This window comes from Tyto alba, unplaced genomic scaffold, assembly GCF_018691265.1.
Source record: "Tyto alba isolate M040663 unplaced genomic scaffold, T.alba_DEE_v4.0 Super-Scaffold_14, whole genome shotgun sequence".
NCBI classification, from domain to species: Eukaryota; Metazoa; Chordata; class Aves; order Strigiformes; family Tytonidae; genus Tyto; species Tyto alba.
Window position 1 is genome coordinate 57,566,009 of NW_024881276.1, and position 15,735 is coordinate 57,581,743.

The 15,735-nt window shown below is 39.1% G+C and overlaps 1 protein-coding gene across 1 annotated transcript in view; it reads right to left on the reverse strand.

Annotated features, from left to right (window-relative positions):
* Nucleotides 1–15,735, reverse strand: part of POLQ (DNA polymerase theta) — a 53,560-nt gene that overhangs the window by 22,301 nt on the left and 15,524 nt on the right. The window contains exons 9-16 of the mRNA XM_032997548.2: nt 14,989–15,201; nt 11,641–11,783; nt 9,959–10,163; nt 8,912–9,054; nt 6,340–6,533; nt 5,897–6,021; nt 4,187–4,430; nt 249–3,379 (exon numbers count right to left, since the gene is read on the reverse strand). Of these exons, the coding sequence (XP_032853439.2) occupies nt 249–3,379; nt 4,187–4,430; nt 5,897–6,021; nt 6,340–6,533; nt 8,912–9,054; nt 9,959–10,163; nt 11,641–11,783; nt 14,989–15,201 (4,398 nt within the window). The remainder of the gene's footprint in view (nt 1–248; nt 3,380–4,186; nt 4,431–5,896; nt 6,022–6,339; nt 6,534–8,911; nt 9,055–9,958; nt 10,164–11,640; nt 11,784–14,988; nt 15,202–15,735) is intronic.

Consider the following 15,735-nt stretch of genomic DNA (forward strand, 5'->3'; position numbering starts at 1 on the left):
AGAGGCTCTCACATACAAACAAGCTGCTAACACTTCATTACTATCACCAAGGACCTACCAATGAAATGCTTGACACCAATTTGCCATCCTCTACTAACACTCACCTCCTCTGCTTTACTAAGCCTGACAATAATCAGTATCAGTAATTTTCCTCCTTTTTTGCAAACCCTTTCCTTCTCCACTCCTGCTTTAGGCCGAAGATGCCACCCTGCTGTTCATTAAATAATGTGCTGGAACATGGAACTGACCTTTTTTGAATTTACCACCAATCGTTGATTCGGGAGACAAAAGACGTTTTGTTCTTTCACATGCCACTGAGATGGAAAATCTGCTTTTCTCCTTCCATTCTGCAACAAAAGTCTGGAAAAGTACTTTGTCGCTTGCTACATCAATAATAGTGAAACCTTCAGCACTTGAGGGAATGAGTGGAAAAACATCCTGAGATAGCTGCAGTGAAAAGCTTTGGTCTATAGTGGTATCATCTTTTATCTCATCCTTCTCAGTTGGGTCGACACTCCCAATATTGACTTGGAGCGTTCCTACCTGCTGCTCTTCATTGCCCTCACTATTCTGCTGTGGCTGAATCAGCTGCCCTTCATTCATGCAGGTGACTTGTCTCTCCCTTGCAGATTTCAGAGAGACGCACACAGAACTCTTTGGAAAAAGCTCTTTGGGGGGTGTTGGAGGAATAAACCCATTATTACTATCTGGTGGATGACAGGATGTTCTATTGCTTCCCTTGAGTGGAAGTGTTATGCAGTCTGCTTTCTGAAGATCAGAGTTTTCCATTTTATTTTCTTTAACCTTGGAAGAGATTTTTAAATCCTGGCAAGTGGGCAAAGGCTCTGGCTGGCAGCAGTCATATTCAAAAACTGGATCTGGATCTTGATTAACAATAGGAGCAACTAACTTTCCTTTCAACCAGTTTACTGAAACTGGTTCAATGCTGGAGGGACTGGGCCATTTGTCTAATACATCCTGCAATCCTGGGCTTATTTCAAACGAGTGGTCAGTCCACACCACTGGATAGGTTTTCTTGTCTAAAGCTTGCTGGCTTCTCTGGAGCTTTTCACCTTGATCTCCTAGTAAATCCTTTGGTCTGAGCCCATTGTTACAAATCCCTGGGTTTCTTAATCCTGACTGACCATGAAATGTAGAAGGAAGATCTTCTAGAAAAGACGGGGAGTTTGCGTGATCTAAAACCTCAGCTACTAGATCAGAGAATGCTAGAGACCCATTGTTATGCTGCACGAGATCCTCATGCTCCTTCTGATTGCCACTGACATAAAATTTATTCTGAACAGGCCTTAGGTTCTGCAGAAGACCATCTGGAGGAAGCAAAGCCTCTTGCTTCTCCACAGGGTCCTTTCTGTCAGCTTCTGTGATGTGAGCAGCTGAAAGGTCACTGACATTACTGAAGCTATCATCAAACAGCAAGCTATCACTCATATTCAGGCTTGTTTCAGGGACAGGGTGGCATTCTACTTGTACAACGTCCTCCCTACCAAAAGGGAAAGTTGCTTTCTCAAGGTCTTTGGACACACTGTCCCCTTTCACTGAATTTTGGGTCTGGTAATCTTGTAGAAAACTGTGTAGCTGGGAGTCAGTCACTGAAAAATCACTTTCTTTAAGCCAAGGTGCAGATTCCATTTTCTTTGCTACGGGCTGTAGATTAAGGCCTCCAGACTCCAAAACTTTATTGCTGCAGTGATGAGCTGTGTTATTTGTTGTGATAAGACTCGATAAGCCCAGTTTCCTATCAGTAGCATTCTCAGTCCATGAAGTGCTTAGTTTCTTGGAGGTTGCCTGATGTGGTATTGCTGTCAGCTTTGAACCTTGTACTCCCTGCTGTCCTGTGATTCCAGCTGCTCCCTCCTGTTTTATTATCATCTCAGTTTGAGTATCCAACTGAAAGCTGTCTTCAAAGTCTCTAGAGTCAGAAAACACATCAGAGGATGGACCATTCTGAGCAGCATCTGCATTGCAAACACCTCTGGATTTTACTAGAGTGTCTTTCAGAAAATCCTTAGGATGACAGATGGCTTTCTGCAGTGCTCCAGTTTGTAACAACATTCCATTGGGCTTTCCACTCCCATTTTTGCCACCATTCTGAATCCGAATACGGCAGGATTTATCCGCATCAGGACAAAAATGCACAGGCTTCTGGATCCTGATGCCACAATGGACATTTTCACTTCCAGGGCAGCTAGCAGTTACATTACCAAGATCTGTGTCTAAAGCCATCTGCCTCTTACAAACCATCGCCTCAGCACAGCTTGCATCTGTTTGCATTTTATTAACTTCACTCTGCTTATCACCAGTATTTTCATTTCTCTGTGTCCCAGCACCACCAGGTATTACTAGACTTCCAACAATATTATGTGTCTCCACACTGATGTGTGGAGTTTCCTGCATTGTAACAGGTGCCTGAAAACATGCTCTCCCCTTAGACATGCCTTCATTAGTGGTGGAAGAATCAGTAAATAATCTTTCCATTTTATCTTTCCTCCCAAGATTAATTTCCCGCATCTGTACAGAATTTGAGACTTTATGAGTTACAGACCCTGTTTCCATAAATTCCTTATTATTTTGGTCTAAAAAAAAATTATCCGTAGAGACAGTAGGGTGAAAAGCATGCAGCTTTTGTATGTCTATGCTGACCATATTCGAATCTTCAATAAGTGACCTCTGCAGTTTTGAAGCAGTATTTTTGTTCCTAGTCCGGTTTAAATGCATGTCTGTACTTTTTACCAATCTAGAGACTGAAGACTTCGTTCTCAATGTTGGTGTTTTCCGTTGTTCAGTAGGGAGTTCTGGAATTGCTCTCCCGGAATCAGTCTTGGTTTTGACCTGAGAAATTCCTTCTATGTTTTCATCACCTCTGCACATATTTGGCCATTTTCTAGTACTGTACACATTATCATTGACTTCCCCTGCTTGAGCCTGTCTCCCGCCTATGACTTCACTCTCAAATCTGAAGTTTTCTGTACTACCACTTAGTCGCCTTTTATATCCCTTTTTAATATTTGGTAAGTTTCCAGTCTGAGAATCAAGGCCATTATGAGGTTGAACTCTGCACACTTTTTTGTTTAACACCCTCGAAGACTCAGAAGACTGCTCTCCATTTGATCTATGCCGTCTGTCTTCCAATTCTGACTCACTGCCAATCACAGAGGATGTATCAGTCTCGATAAAAGACTCCGGGTTCCACTGCACTCCCATCAGTGCCAAATCCTGCTGGAGAAGTACCCTGGCTTCCTCCACAATAAGAGAAGCTGCTTCTCTTTCAGTTAAGCCTTTCATTCCGGCCATCCAGATGCTGCGCACAGTCCGACGCTCTTCCACTGATTCTTCATCTTCATCCACAGCCCTACGAACACTATGGGAAAGGTAACAGATGGATGTAAACATTCATGTAGAAAATAACAAGCAGCACAAGGAGCTGGAACTATTCTGCTCTGATCCCATTCCAGTTAGCTTCACAGCTTCCTAGCTTCACAGAAGCACTATATCCAAAACATAATGTACTTAAAAGGAAATAACTATTTCAGTTTTCCATATGTGAATTGATGTCAATGAAAGATATTATGGGCTGCATACCCCAGAAGCAATCCCAGGTTTCTGTGTCCAAACATGTACCCCAGATGAGTCCCAACTCCCTACTAGGGCAAGATCCAGCTCTGAATCAATCCTCCTCTGGGCACTCTTTTCCAGAGAAAGAAAACTTCAGAGGCATGAACCAGACAGTTGTCATGGCACAGTCCAACAAGTACTTGATCAAAGAAGCTTGTCATTGCACTAACATGAAAATGGCAAGAGAATCTCAAATGATACACAATAATAAACCATCAACTCATTTGATCATATGGTGAAGCTGCCTTTTACAGGTAGCAAAATGTCTTCAGAAAGCATTAACAATTCACTGAGGACTAAACAGTGCATTGAAAAGCAGAATAATAAGAAATGTAGGTCTCAAACTTATGCTGCAAATAAAAGATGCTTCTATTAATTTAAAATTAATCATGGAATTACTGTGATCAGTCATAGAGACCTTCAAGGGATTTCTAAGTAACATTTGGCACCAAGTCCCAAAAGGTTGCCATATTTTATTACAGGTTTCACCCTGTAATCCTTCACCTTGCAAGCAAACTCCTTTACGTGACTTCTGGATTTACTGATTTCTCACCTTTTGAACGGTACTGAATTCTTCAGAGCAGTTGCCACATCATCAGGACTGGCTTTAGCAATATCAGCCACTGTGACAAAGCCAGCGTTGTAAAGTGTCCTGGCACGCTGTGCATTCAGCAGAGACACTCGTACCAAGTCACAAAGCTCCCTATGAACCCCAAAAGTGAGGCGGCTCTGGAACTGAGAGAGCAACAGCTCCATGTTGTGCCAGCCCAGCCGATTACAGAAAACCGTTATCATTCCTGGAACACAGAAGTTACATCAGTGTCTTAACTCCAGCTCCAGTTCTACTAAGCTCAATCCATTTTTCCCCCCCTCATCTCAAATGGCATTCACTTTACATTTCTCACCTTCCCATTACTTACAGAAACTAACTCATGTTTTTTCTAACTGTGACTAGGAGCTGGTCTCGCAGAACTCAACTTAATCTAGAAGCACCTAGTTTATCAGTGTGGTAGAAATTCTGAATGACACTGCTTTTTCCAAGATGCTAATCTTGAAAGTATGAAGTACAGGCATATCTTGTAACAGGTGTCTTATGAACCAAACACACTGAAGAAAAGACAACAGAAAAAGCAGTGATGAGAGACACTAAGAGAAGCCACAGATCTTTGAGGAAAGCCAGCAGTAATGTCCATAAGAGCAGAACTTGGCCTGCAGAACATCAGTTGCTGAGAGCATCATAGGAGGTAGCACAGCCTATGATAAAGGTTACAACTGCATTCCCCAGAACATGGGAGGAAAAGAGCAAGGAAAAGACAGTGTCTTACTCACAGATTGCAGCTACAGAATATGAAAATAACTGAAAGACATGGCATCCCTCACTATTTTTACAGTGACTACAGAATACAACCTTCATCATATCTCTTAACTGTATGTCATGTCAACAGCTTTTTTTACTTCCCAAATTATTTTTGTGAAAATTATTAACACTGGGATAAGGTAATTATGAAACTTCTACAACAAAAATTTATTTATACTACCAGAATTAAACTACTCTGCATCAGTTGGCGTGACCTTTTCATTTTGGGGCTTTGACTCATGATGCAACCCACACGTAGGGTTTTGCAAGTTGAGTGAAAACTGTCTTAAAAATTGAAGACCCACTTATGGAGTAATGGAAGATTTAGGCAGGAAAAAAAAATATCTCAGTCACATGCTGGGCTGTTACTTCTACTCCTACACGGCCCTCTTAAGGAAGTTAAGTTAAAGGTGACAGCTATCTGACCTCTTGTTATCTGGTGATAAATGACCCAGAAACTACTCATTCTGTTTTGAAAACAAAAAACTTGCTCTTTCTGGCCAGTTAACTTTGCCACCAGGAGAAAGCCATACTAAGTCTTAGAGACCCCATGCTTTACCTGTGCTGAAAGATACTTTTTCCTGATAGAGCAAAGCTTTGGAATGGACTTGTACTTATTTCTGTACTTAATACTGAACAGACTATATTCATGCATAGTACTACAGTGATGATTTCCACAGACCTCAGCATGCTACAGCACTGCTTGATTCCACTCAGCTGGCCCCCTTCCCACAGCACTCTCTGTGGTTCTATCTCAGCAACCACAGATTAAACTATAAAGCTGGAAGTGGTTTTACAAGACTGATTGTTGTCAGTACCGCACCTTGGCTAACTTATCCCCATATCTGGAAGGGAAGAAAACAGACTAGCCTAAGACTCCGGAGGTATTTTGCCCAGACAACACACCTGCATAGGTGGCAGCAGATTGCTGCAAGGATTGAAGCTGGCCACGACTACAGCCATATTTCTTGGTCATATCCTTTAAGGGAACCTCACTGATTAAATCCAGAAGGGCAAGACTGGTGAAAAACCTGTAGAAGAAGTACACATGGAAAGAAAAACATCATCCAGGGCACATTAGTGTACATGGCAAAATGCACTGTGATAGTATAGGACAGAATGGTACTATAGCATAGCACACAAAAGAAACAGAGAATGTGGCTTTCGAAAACATCCGCACAAACATCTCGTGCCAGCAGTGTTCTCAATCCAGAGCAGACCAGGTCCAGGTTCTCTGAGCTATCAGCTCACTCAGCAAGTGAGCCAGTTCCTGAAAACAGACACAGAGCCTGTCCACTCCACGTGTTCTAGCCTCTAGTCTTTGCACATTCACACCCGTTTGTGGCTACCTTTTGTGGATGGCCATTTGTCTGTGCTGTTTCTCTGTTTTAGCTATGATTTCGCCCTTTACAGAGCGAGCCAGAAAACCTTCTTCAATCCCCACCAGCTCAGCCACACGTTTCATTGAGGCAGGCAGCTTCTCCCATAAGCAGAAAAACTGGTACCAATCAATTGTGGTCCACTCCTCATACACTGGGGTGACCTAAAGAAAATACAACAGTGCAAAAAACTATTTCAGAGAAGAGAAACAAACAGAACAGAGCTCTGGGTAAACAAAAATACAGCCTAGGGAATGTGGTTAGAGAATCCTACGCACTACTCAGAGGCACTGAGTCATAACCATGTACACTGAAGAAAGTAAAAGCTCTTCTAACCTAGGTTTTTAAATATTTGTACTGATGAGATCTGACTCATATGGGTACTCTAATGATTAAATAATTTGGAATATTTGTCATATTGCTCCCTAAAGCCAAGCCACTAGAAGACTTTTAAGCTGCATTTTTATTCTCCTTTAACAAACAAAACTTTATTCTTTTTTTAACAAAACTGACAGATATCTATCAACCTCTTAAAACCACTAGCAACCACACGGAACACCACCATGGCATCTAGCAGAAATGAACACAGATTTTGCCAAAACTTGCTGAAGCTTTCATTTACCTGAAGAACAATAAATCTCAATTTTTATTAACACTACCAAAGAAAGCCATCCAGAGCATTCACACACTTTTCAACAGAAAACCAATTCTGTTATCATTCAGACAGCACAGAGTCAGTTTCAGTATAAGGAGACAAAATGTCTTCATGTCTGTATTGATACATTTCAAGATTAATTATTTTGAAATAACTAACAGTTGCTGGGGAGCACTGAACATAACATAGAATACCAGATGACTACGCACTTGTAAGTCATCCATGCTCCTTCATCTGCTGAGAAGAACAAGAGTTATTAAGGTGGGGGATTGTATTTTGTTGTTAGTTGGTTTGTTTTTGTTTGTTTTTTTTTTTTTTTTTCTTTAAAGAAAACTCTTTTCCTTGCCTTGCAAATAGTTATTTGTTTTAATCAAGTTTCCTAAAATACAAGGTCTTGGAATTCATTCTCATATTTGTACAAGATTCAAGCCTAAGAGAATTAAAAAGAATTGTAGTAGATAATTTCTCTGTAGCCCATAAGGAATACATGGAAAACAATTCTTTAAAATAAATTAAAAAAAAAAAAAAGCCAACAAAACTAAACAAACCTTCAGCCTTGAAAAGGAACAGATTTGCCAGAAGGTACTTTAGGCTAGCTTAATGGAACAGAATCTCAAGAACATTTTTTCCAACAGTATATTTGATTTAAAATAACATTAGACCAGCTGCTGCAATTAAGTAGTACAGGGTAAAAAAAAAAATGCATTGCCATCACTGTCTCTACCCCAGAACACTAACAAAATTCATCGGTTTTTTTTTTTTTCCCCTCCTCTTTTAGAGATGCAAACAGGGAAGAAATTCACTGGTGCATGACACAAAACAGTCCACTTTGCCTAGTAGAAATAGAACAAAATACAATGTGGTCCTCTGAAACAAATATGGGTACATATAGGACACCAGTTGATCCAAAAAAATCTTATCAGTATCAGCCAATAACTAGGTTAATGAACACAGCAGTCAGAGACAGACACTCTCAATCGCTTGCCTCTCCCAATCCCCTAGCTCAAAAACTCCAGTAACCTCAAGCATAGTCTTCTTGGAGTTAACTTTTTTTTTCAGGAAAGATGCCCAGATTTTGCCATTGATTGATCAGACTAGTAAAGAGAATACACTTTATACTTCAGGAGGTTAAAGATGACTGTCAAACTTGGGACGATGACTGCATGACGGGCCTCTGGCAGCCATGCATCCCATGATGTTGACTGCAACTCCATCTTGTTTCCTCACTAATCTGCAGTTTCCTCTCCAAAGGTCTTAAAAAGCATTGCTTAGCTTTTTAAGTGTATTTGCACATAAAAATTGACAAACCTCAGGACACTTTCCCCTCAAAAGATTTATAATGCTCTTTATTTTAGCCCTGGCAGCAACACCAGACAAGTAAACTAAATCGGAGGTGAACTTCACTGTTATTGAACAGAAGAAAGGCTCACCCATCGGAAGAAAGCCATGTAGTTCTCTGAGGCTTTCTGTAGGCAAAATAGATGCTAAAACCTCAGAAGTTTCCTGACCCTTCAAAAGTAATGTGAGATGCAGCCTGCTGATCCCAAACACACAACAAAACCAATTTGCTTCATCAACTTCAAGTGTCTCAGAAAAGTTACCATTATCCTACACCCCAAACTTACAAAGTTCTGACATCTTTTGACATTGGGAGTGACAACAATGGGTTAGATGGACATGCAGCACATGCCTACACAACAGACACTACGGGCACAGACTAGTTCTGAAGAACATTCAATCTAGAAACTTTTCTTCGTGAAGAATGAGCTAAGTAAGACATAAAGAAACCCCTACATTCACAGAATCCTCAAGAACTCTGCATTGTGCTTTTTTTCCTTTCCTTAGTTTTGACAACACAAAATACAAAACACAGAATGAGGAACCTACCAAATAGACAATATGCAGATCATTCTCCAGAACAAAGCTTTTCATAGCTCGCTGCAGGTCAGCAAAGATTTCCATGGCTTCAGTTGGTGAAAGAGAAGAGGAAAGAGTAGCTGAGCCAAGATGCGTTGGATGATAAACCTTTGCTGTTGTAAAAAACAAAACAAAAATACAAAAAACAACCACACAGAGAAACATTTAAGTGCAAGTTTATATCTCATTTTCAGGTTGCAAAGTATTTTACAGATACCAATTCTACTAACTTTTCCTAACTACTTTTTCAAGAAGAAATAGCATATTTCTCCATTCTGAAGACAGGAAAATTGAAAGAATAAAAGGTTTAGGCTTGTCTAAGTCTACACTAGCCTTTTTCAGAGGCCAGATCACAAGCTTGGATCCCACCACCTACTCAGACTAACAGTTGTAATAGCTATTTGAACAAAAAACACTGGAATCCCATCTGCCATCCTGCCTAGGAATTATCATTTTGAGTATTTCTTTCCTAGGAACATCAAATATCTCCTAGCATCTTTTCTTTAAAAAGAGATACAAATTAACCTGTAATGGGGATTCTTACTATTACCGTAAGAGTCTTATCCTTAGCTACTGTAAGAAAACAGCCAAAATCTGGAAAAAGTGCAACTATGTACACCAAGCAGTTCCAGAAGAAACTTGCACTCTCTTAGAATGTACTGGTTGTTCTTCGGAAAGATAAAAATCACAGTCTACAGTTAATGTGCATAAATCCTGTAGTAAAAGTGTACCTTGTTTGAAGGTATTTTGGAAATTTGTAGACTAGGATACATCAGTCTTTGAGGTGATGTGCAGAGATAGGCCTTCTAAGAACATGTGCATGCAAATAATGTTAGAGCAGGTATAAAGACACCCTCCAGAAAGCTAAAAAGTCTTGATACACACGAATATGTAAAATAAAAACAAAAATGCACAGAAGTCCTCATTATAAAGTTACACTGAACATCCACCCATCTGCAGAAGATTTGCCAATTCAAAACTGCTAACTGCAATCACAGGGAAGAACACAAATGTTACCTTTCGCATCATTGCCGGAGTCCAGAACCTGAATGAATTCGTTGTCCAGCAACCATGTCACACAAGACTCAATAGGTCCAGTCTGCACTTTGTCTTGTGCTTTCTCATCTCCCCATTTGCTTTCTTTCAAGCTGGATGCGAGAAGAGTGCAAGAAGCGTAGGTCTGCACATCATCTGGAGTGTTGGCCACTCCCCCCACTATGATCTGTTGAAGAAAACTACTTGTTCATATTGCCAGAGAAGCAGTAGGATAGAACATCAGATCAGAGGATCAAAGAGACTGATCCATCAGATATCTAAGTTTTAAAGAACCAATATGAGAGGGGAACATGAGGCAAAGCAACTGCCAACCTATAAGGACTTTCCTTGGCAAAAAGTTAGACACCTTAGGTAGAAGGAAGAGGACTAAGCTAAAGGAGAGAATGAATTATAAAATCTTATTTTGATAGCAGACATACACATTGCAGCAATTTAGATTTGAGACTAGCCCTAGGCATTTTGTTTAGCCAACACTGAAATACTTTTAAAAGGTTAGAACACAAACTTCAATTTTCTGAAGATAAAAAGCAAAACAGGAAGGAGGAGTTCTCCCGAGGCTCTTCAGAATACTGAAGTTTTCTCTTAATAATTATGAATGCTATATCCCCATCACTGTTTTCCTGATTGTATTGGTTTGGTTTTTTTCTCTTGGATTTGGTTTTTGTTTTGTTTTTTCACATAACTGCTTCTTCCTTGTGATTCATTTCCATGAGTGTCTCTCCCTTGAGATAGCAAGGTGTTTAACTAAAAACTTTCTTTCATGGTTTCAGTGGATTTACTTCATGTTATACCACCAGACATTTCATGTCAGCACAACCAGAAAGGAACCCCCATCTTTTACACACCTCTTATGCAGAAAAATGTATTTAGAAATTCCATTGATCTGTTAAAAATTAAATATCTATGGAATCACAAACACATTCTAACTACCGCAGCAGCTTTCAAAAGACAGTAGGAATAGTACAGCATATGAACTGTATTTAAAGCATCTATGCTCAGTTCAAGCCCAAAAGCAACTTTGGGAAATGAGATAAGCTCACCTATGTGGAATAACATCCTTTTGGTCCTTTTTACTCCTGTAGGAACCCTACAGAGGAGGGCAGTCTAGAGGGAGCAAATTGGGTACTACACCTGTTCACCAAAAATGTGCTTACCAAAATCTCAATCATTTCTGTGCAAAAGAGGTAAATAAGTTGAAGGGGGGAAAATAAGGGACCCTACAAGTTTCTATAAATGTCAATATGGCCCAATTCAGTTCACAAAGCCTCTGGGATCAATAATTCACAAGTATCTCCCAGTTAAGTCTGTCAGGTCACACATGAAGTTTAAGAATCACACTTATTTCTGCCTGTGGTTTAAGTATATCTAAATGCAAAAGCAAAGTTTAATAACCCTCGTTTGAGTATGCTCACATCCTATTCTGCAGCAAGCAGAGACTGAAACACACCAAACAAAATTCTGAATACTGAAGCAAGCTGGCAGACCCAAGTAATTTTCTTCTGCAGCTGCTTGGGTTGACAAGGGAGTAAACAGAAAAAGAAAGTGCACAGAAATAATCTGATGGTGTCACAAAAGAAACCATTACAAGAGTGCAATTACAAGAGTGCAAGCACAGTTCTAATCCCTCTCCACATGTACTGTACCTCAAGTATTGCTCTTTTCATGCTAGAAGTAACACCTCCCCCTTCTCTTCTAAGCAAACAACTGCAAACAGGCTTGAGAGATCCCTGAAGTAGAGCAAGACCTTTTGACCTTTCTGATGGCTTGCAAACTAAAATGCTCTCACCTACAGGAGAAAAAAAAACAAAACCAAAAACATTAATGACCTTAGGATTGCATCTTAGCACTGTAATAGTTCACCAAGGGCATACTATTGGAATGGAAAACTGTACATATTTTTGAAAAAGCTGAATAAAAAAAAGAGATAAAAACCTTTGCAACCTTGAACAGTGTATATCCATTGCTATGTAAGAAATTCACAGGAGCGTAATACTTAAGAACTAAAAGCAAACTTCAAAGTTACATTAGGCAGGTCAGGGTCTTGCCAAATCAGCTAAGGAGTTGCCATAGCCTCTCTGTGCATCTGCTTTGCTGCTGAAACACTCTCGCTTCTTGTTCTGGAATTGACTGGAGCTGTAGTATACAGTGGCATCATGTTTCTTCTGCACTACATTAATAAACTGAAAATATTCTCAAAAGCAAGAAGAAAACATAAAAGCTGCACAGCACTTTGACAGTTCAGTTTCTGTTAAGTCAACCAGCTTCCACTCCTGAAATGAAATAACACAAAGTAATTCAGAAATCCAAAGTTATTAATCTAAGTAGCTATGCATTCTCTGAACTTTCATATATACAGATAGATAGATAGGCACATACAAAAAATCTTGAGTATCCTGAACAGCTTCCACTGAAAATTCTCTATCAGACATTAAGTTGATAACTACTAAACTAATGAAATTCTAACTACTGAAATTCTGTGGCAGACAAAAAAGGTCCCAAAGCCATGAGGAAAAAATAAAAATAATAGGCCAATTTGTCTAATGAGATAATAGTACAGACACTACTCATGGAAAATGCAGTGGTCACATGAAGATATTTTTCAACAAAGCTATTACCGAGAAACTAGGTCCCTGGGAGACCTAGCTAGTAAGAAGCTTTCCCAGTTGGCACAGGATAAATGAATTATGGGTATGACAAGCTTGCCTTTGACTAAGAAGAGAGCATTACATTTGGATTAGCTGTACAGTAAATTACATGGTAGATTTATGATAACTTGTTAAGATTTAAGTGCACGCAGTCTGGACATCACAGTAATTTTGGTAGTGGGTGTCTTAGTAAAATCCTAGGAATGTTAAGTTATGATAAAACTGTAGCTATAGTAATGCTACAGTAATTAGCAAATCCATAGGTAACGAAAACACAACTGCACTTAATGAACAGAATAAATGCCACAAATGCAGTGTAGGTGAGTAACTGAATACAGCTTAAAGGTGATTACATAAATGAATTACAGGATGAAAGTCATGCTCAGGGGATTTGTCTCTGGGATTTTTTTTTTATCCTGCCAGGTGAAACTTTTGACATCTGTTAACCATGTACTTTTATTAGAGCTGAAAGTACAAAAGATAAACTGCCTATAAGCATCATTTCATGAAAGCAAAGCTTATTTTCATTTTAGCAATAAAGAACATTCTCACATTTCATATTTGGGTTCTGATCTGACCCCTCTGAAAACTCTGACTCTTCAGTGCGATAAATCTAACAGCAGATGGGTATCCACTTGGCTCTACATTATCTGACAGTCATTCAAGACTTGGGAGAAACCCTATCCCAAGATACCATTAAGAACTTAAAGCCAATAACTGCAACCTAGGAAACAGTAACACAAAAATAAATAAAAATACCTAAGATCGGTTACTGAACATTTCAGATGAGAGGAGAAGTCTAGGTTAGCGTCACACTAGACAAACACCAGAAGACTCTGGCTATCTAGGCATAAAACTCTATCAAAAACAAAAAAGGCCCTATTATATTTCTAGGTTTTGTTCAGCAATCTTGAACAGCTTTACCTATTTCACCTTGGGATACGTGACAGTTTTGATGAATGTAAAAATAACCTAATTTAATTTTCTAAAATTATGTTTTTAAATTTCCATCAAATCAGAAAAAAAAAAAATCAAAACCTGAGACAATTCAACACTACAATGTTGGGAGGGGAAAAAGAAATCAACCCAACAGCATTTAGCTTCTGTCTGTCAGCTGAATTTCATATCCACATTTTTTCCTGGAGAAGTTGCTCTCCTCCAGTCTCCCTACTCTGTGAAAGAGTAGCAGCTGGTAATGTAGCTTTATGTTCTTATCTAAAAGGCTCTGTGGAGTGGAAGAAAGATGGTACATTCATGAAGCTCATCAGCATAAAATCAACTGCTTACTGTGCAAAACACAGTCACATCAGAACTGTCAAAAAAGGGTACTAATTATTGTAACTTGGAGGGGGGAAAAAAAAGAAACTTCAAGGAATAATGTAATTTTACACCTGCTAGCTACACTCAAATTACAAAGTCTGGAAATTTTCAAAATACAGCATGCAGCTGCCCTTTTCTTTAACACACAAGGATAGCTCAGAGAGATATAGGTCGCAAAATGCTCTGTTGCTATGCTACTCCAGCAAAAATAGAAAGTTAAATGTAAGAACAGTCTGCTTACATAGGGTTCCAGCAAGCACCAATCAAAGCATCAGTAGGGCAAATCCCACTTCCTCCTTTTGTTGAACTTCTTATTTTCTACTGTGTTTATACTTGTATAATTTTTCCAAGTATCATCCATGAAGGTAAATTTCCATATTAAAATAATAATTATTTTTCAAATAATTATTTTCCAAATTAACAGGCAGTATTATTTTGTTGAACATCGGTGTCTCTGCATGCATGAAGACACCATATCATCTGTGAACTACTGCTCATATTCCCCTGTCTCTCTGTCACATCAGTACTTTCAAGATCCATAAAAGTTATGGTTAAGTTTAGTGGAAGTATAATAAATCCAAATCAGAACTTCTGTTTTCTGAAGTAGTTTGTCAAATTCTGGTTGCAGACTTTAAATGCATCTCTTACATTTCAGGCCTGTCCAATGAGAGTTTACTGTAAATTATCTCACTGCAACTGTAAGTGCTTTAGTAAACTGACCATGGATCACGGAATTAAGGCAAATGAACAACACAGCCTTAGAAGGTGACAAGAATTCAAAGGAGAAAATAGCACATTCCGAAGTAACTGACGTGTAAATACCAAAGTAAGCCTCATGCAGTGAAAAGAATCCCCTGGGAATTACAATTTTTACTCCATTAATACCAAACAAATTCATCTTGATTAACTTAATCATACCGAATACCAAAGGAATTCATCATGATTAGTCATTAATTGCAAAGCACTGCCCTGGATTTAATCAGGTTAGCACTGTTCTTAGAGAATGTTAATAAAGCCTCTGCTTACCCTCTGTATCTACGCCTTTCCTGCCAGCCCTTCCAGCCATCTGCTTGTAAGTGAGGATGTCCAGCAATCTGCCACCAAACATGGGAGTTCGTATAATTACTCTGCGTGCTGGCAAATTCACTCCAGATGAGAGCGTGGAGGTTGCTGCTAGGACTCTAATGAAGCCCTGACGAAAGGCTCCTTCAATGATGTCCCGTTCATCAAAAGTAAGACCTGAGGAGGGATCACTCTTAGCAAACCTAGCAATGGTGAGACTGCATTTAAGAGCTAATAATATTACTGTCAAGCAAGGGGAAGGAAAACCTAACTTAATAACCATTGGCCATTCAGTGTTAGGAACTAGACTAGCAACGCTACCTCAGTTAACTTCTTCTGAACCATAAGTGAAGCAAAATGTCACCAATAATTTTTTATTATTCAACTGACAGTAATAGTTATAAACTAGCTTTTCTAAAGTGCTTGTACACATTGGAGCAAGATGAACAACTACTTACTACATACACACAAGAACTGCAAATAAATAAATAAAAAAATAAATAAAATAAAAAGAAGAAAACTGGATGTAACAAACACAGTAGGGAGATAGGATTTAGTCATTTGTCATCCTGACCCTGGAATCCTCCTTCATTATTTTCATTCTAGATTACAGGTCTAATATGTATCTTTCTAGATTTCCTTGAGGGCTTCAGGCTAATTTAATTCTTGAGAAAGAAATTCACATTCTGTAAGCATTTAGAATTATTCCGC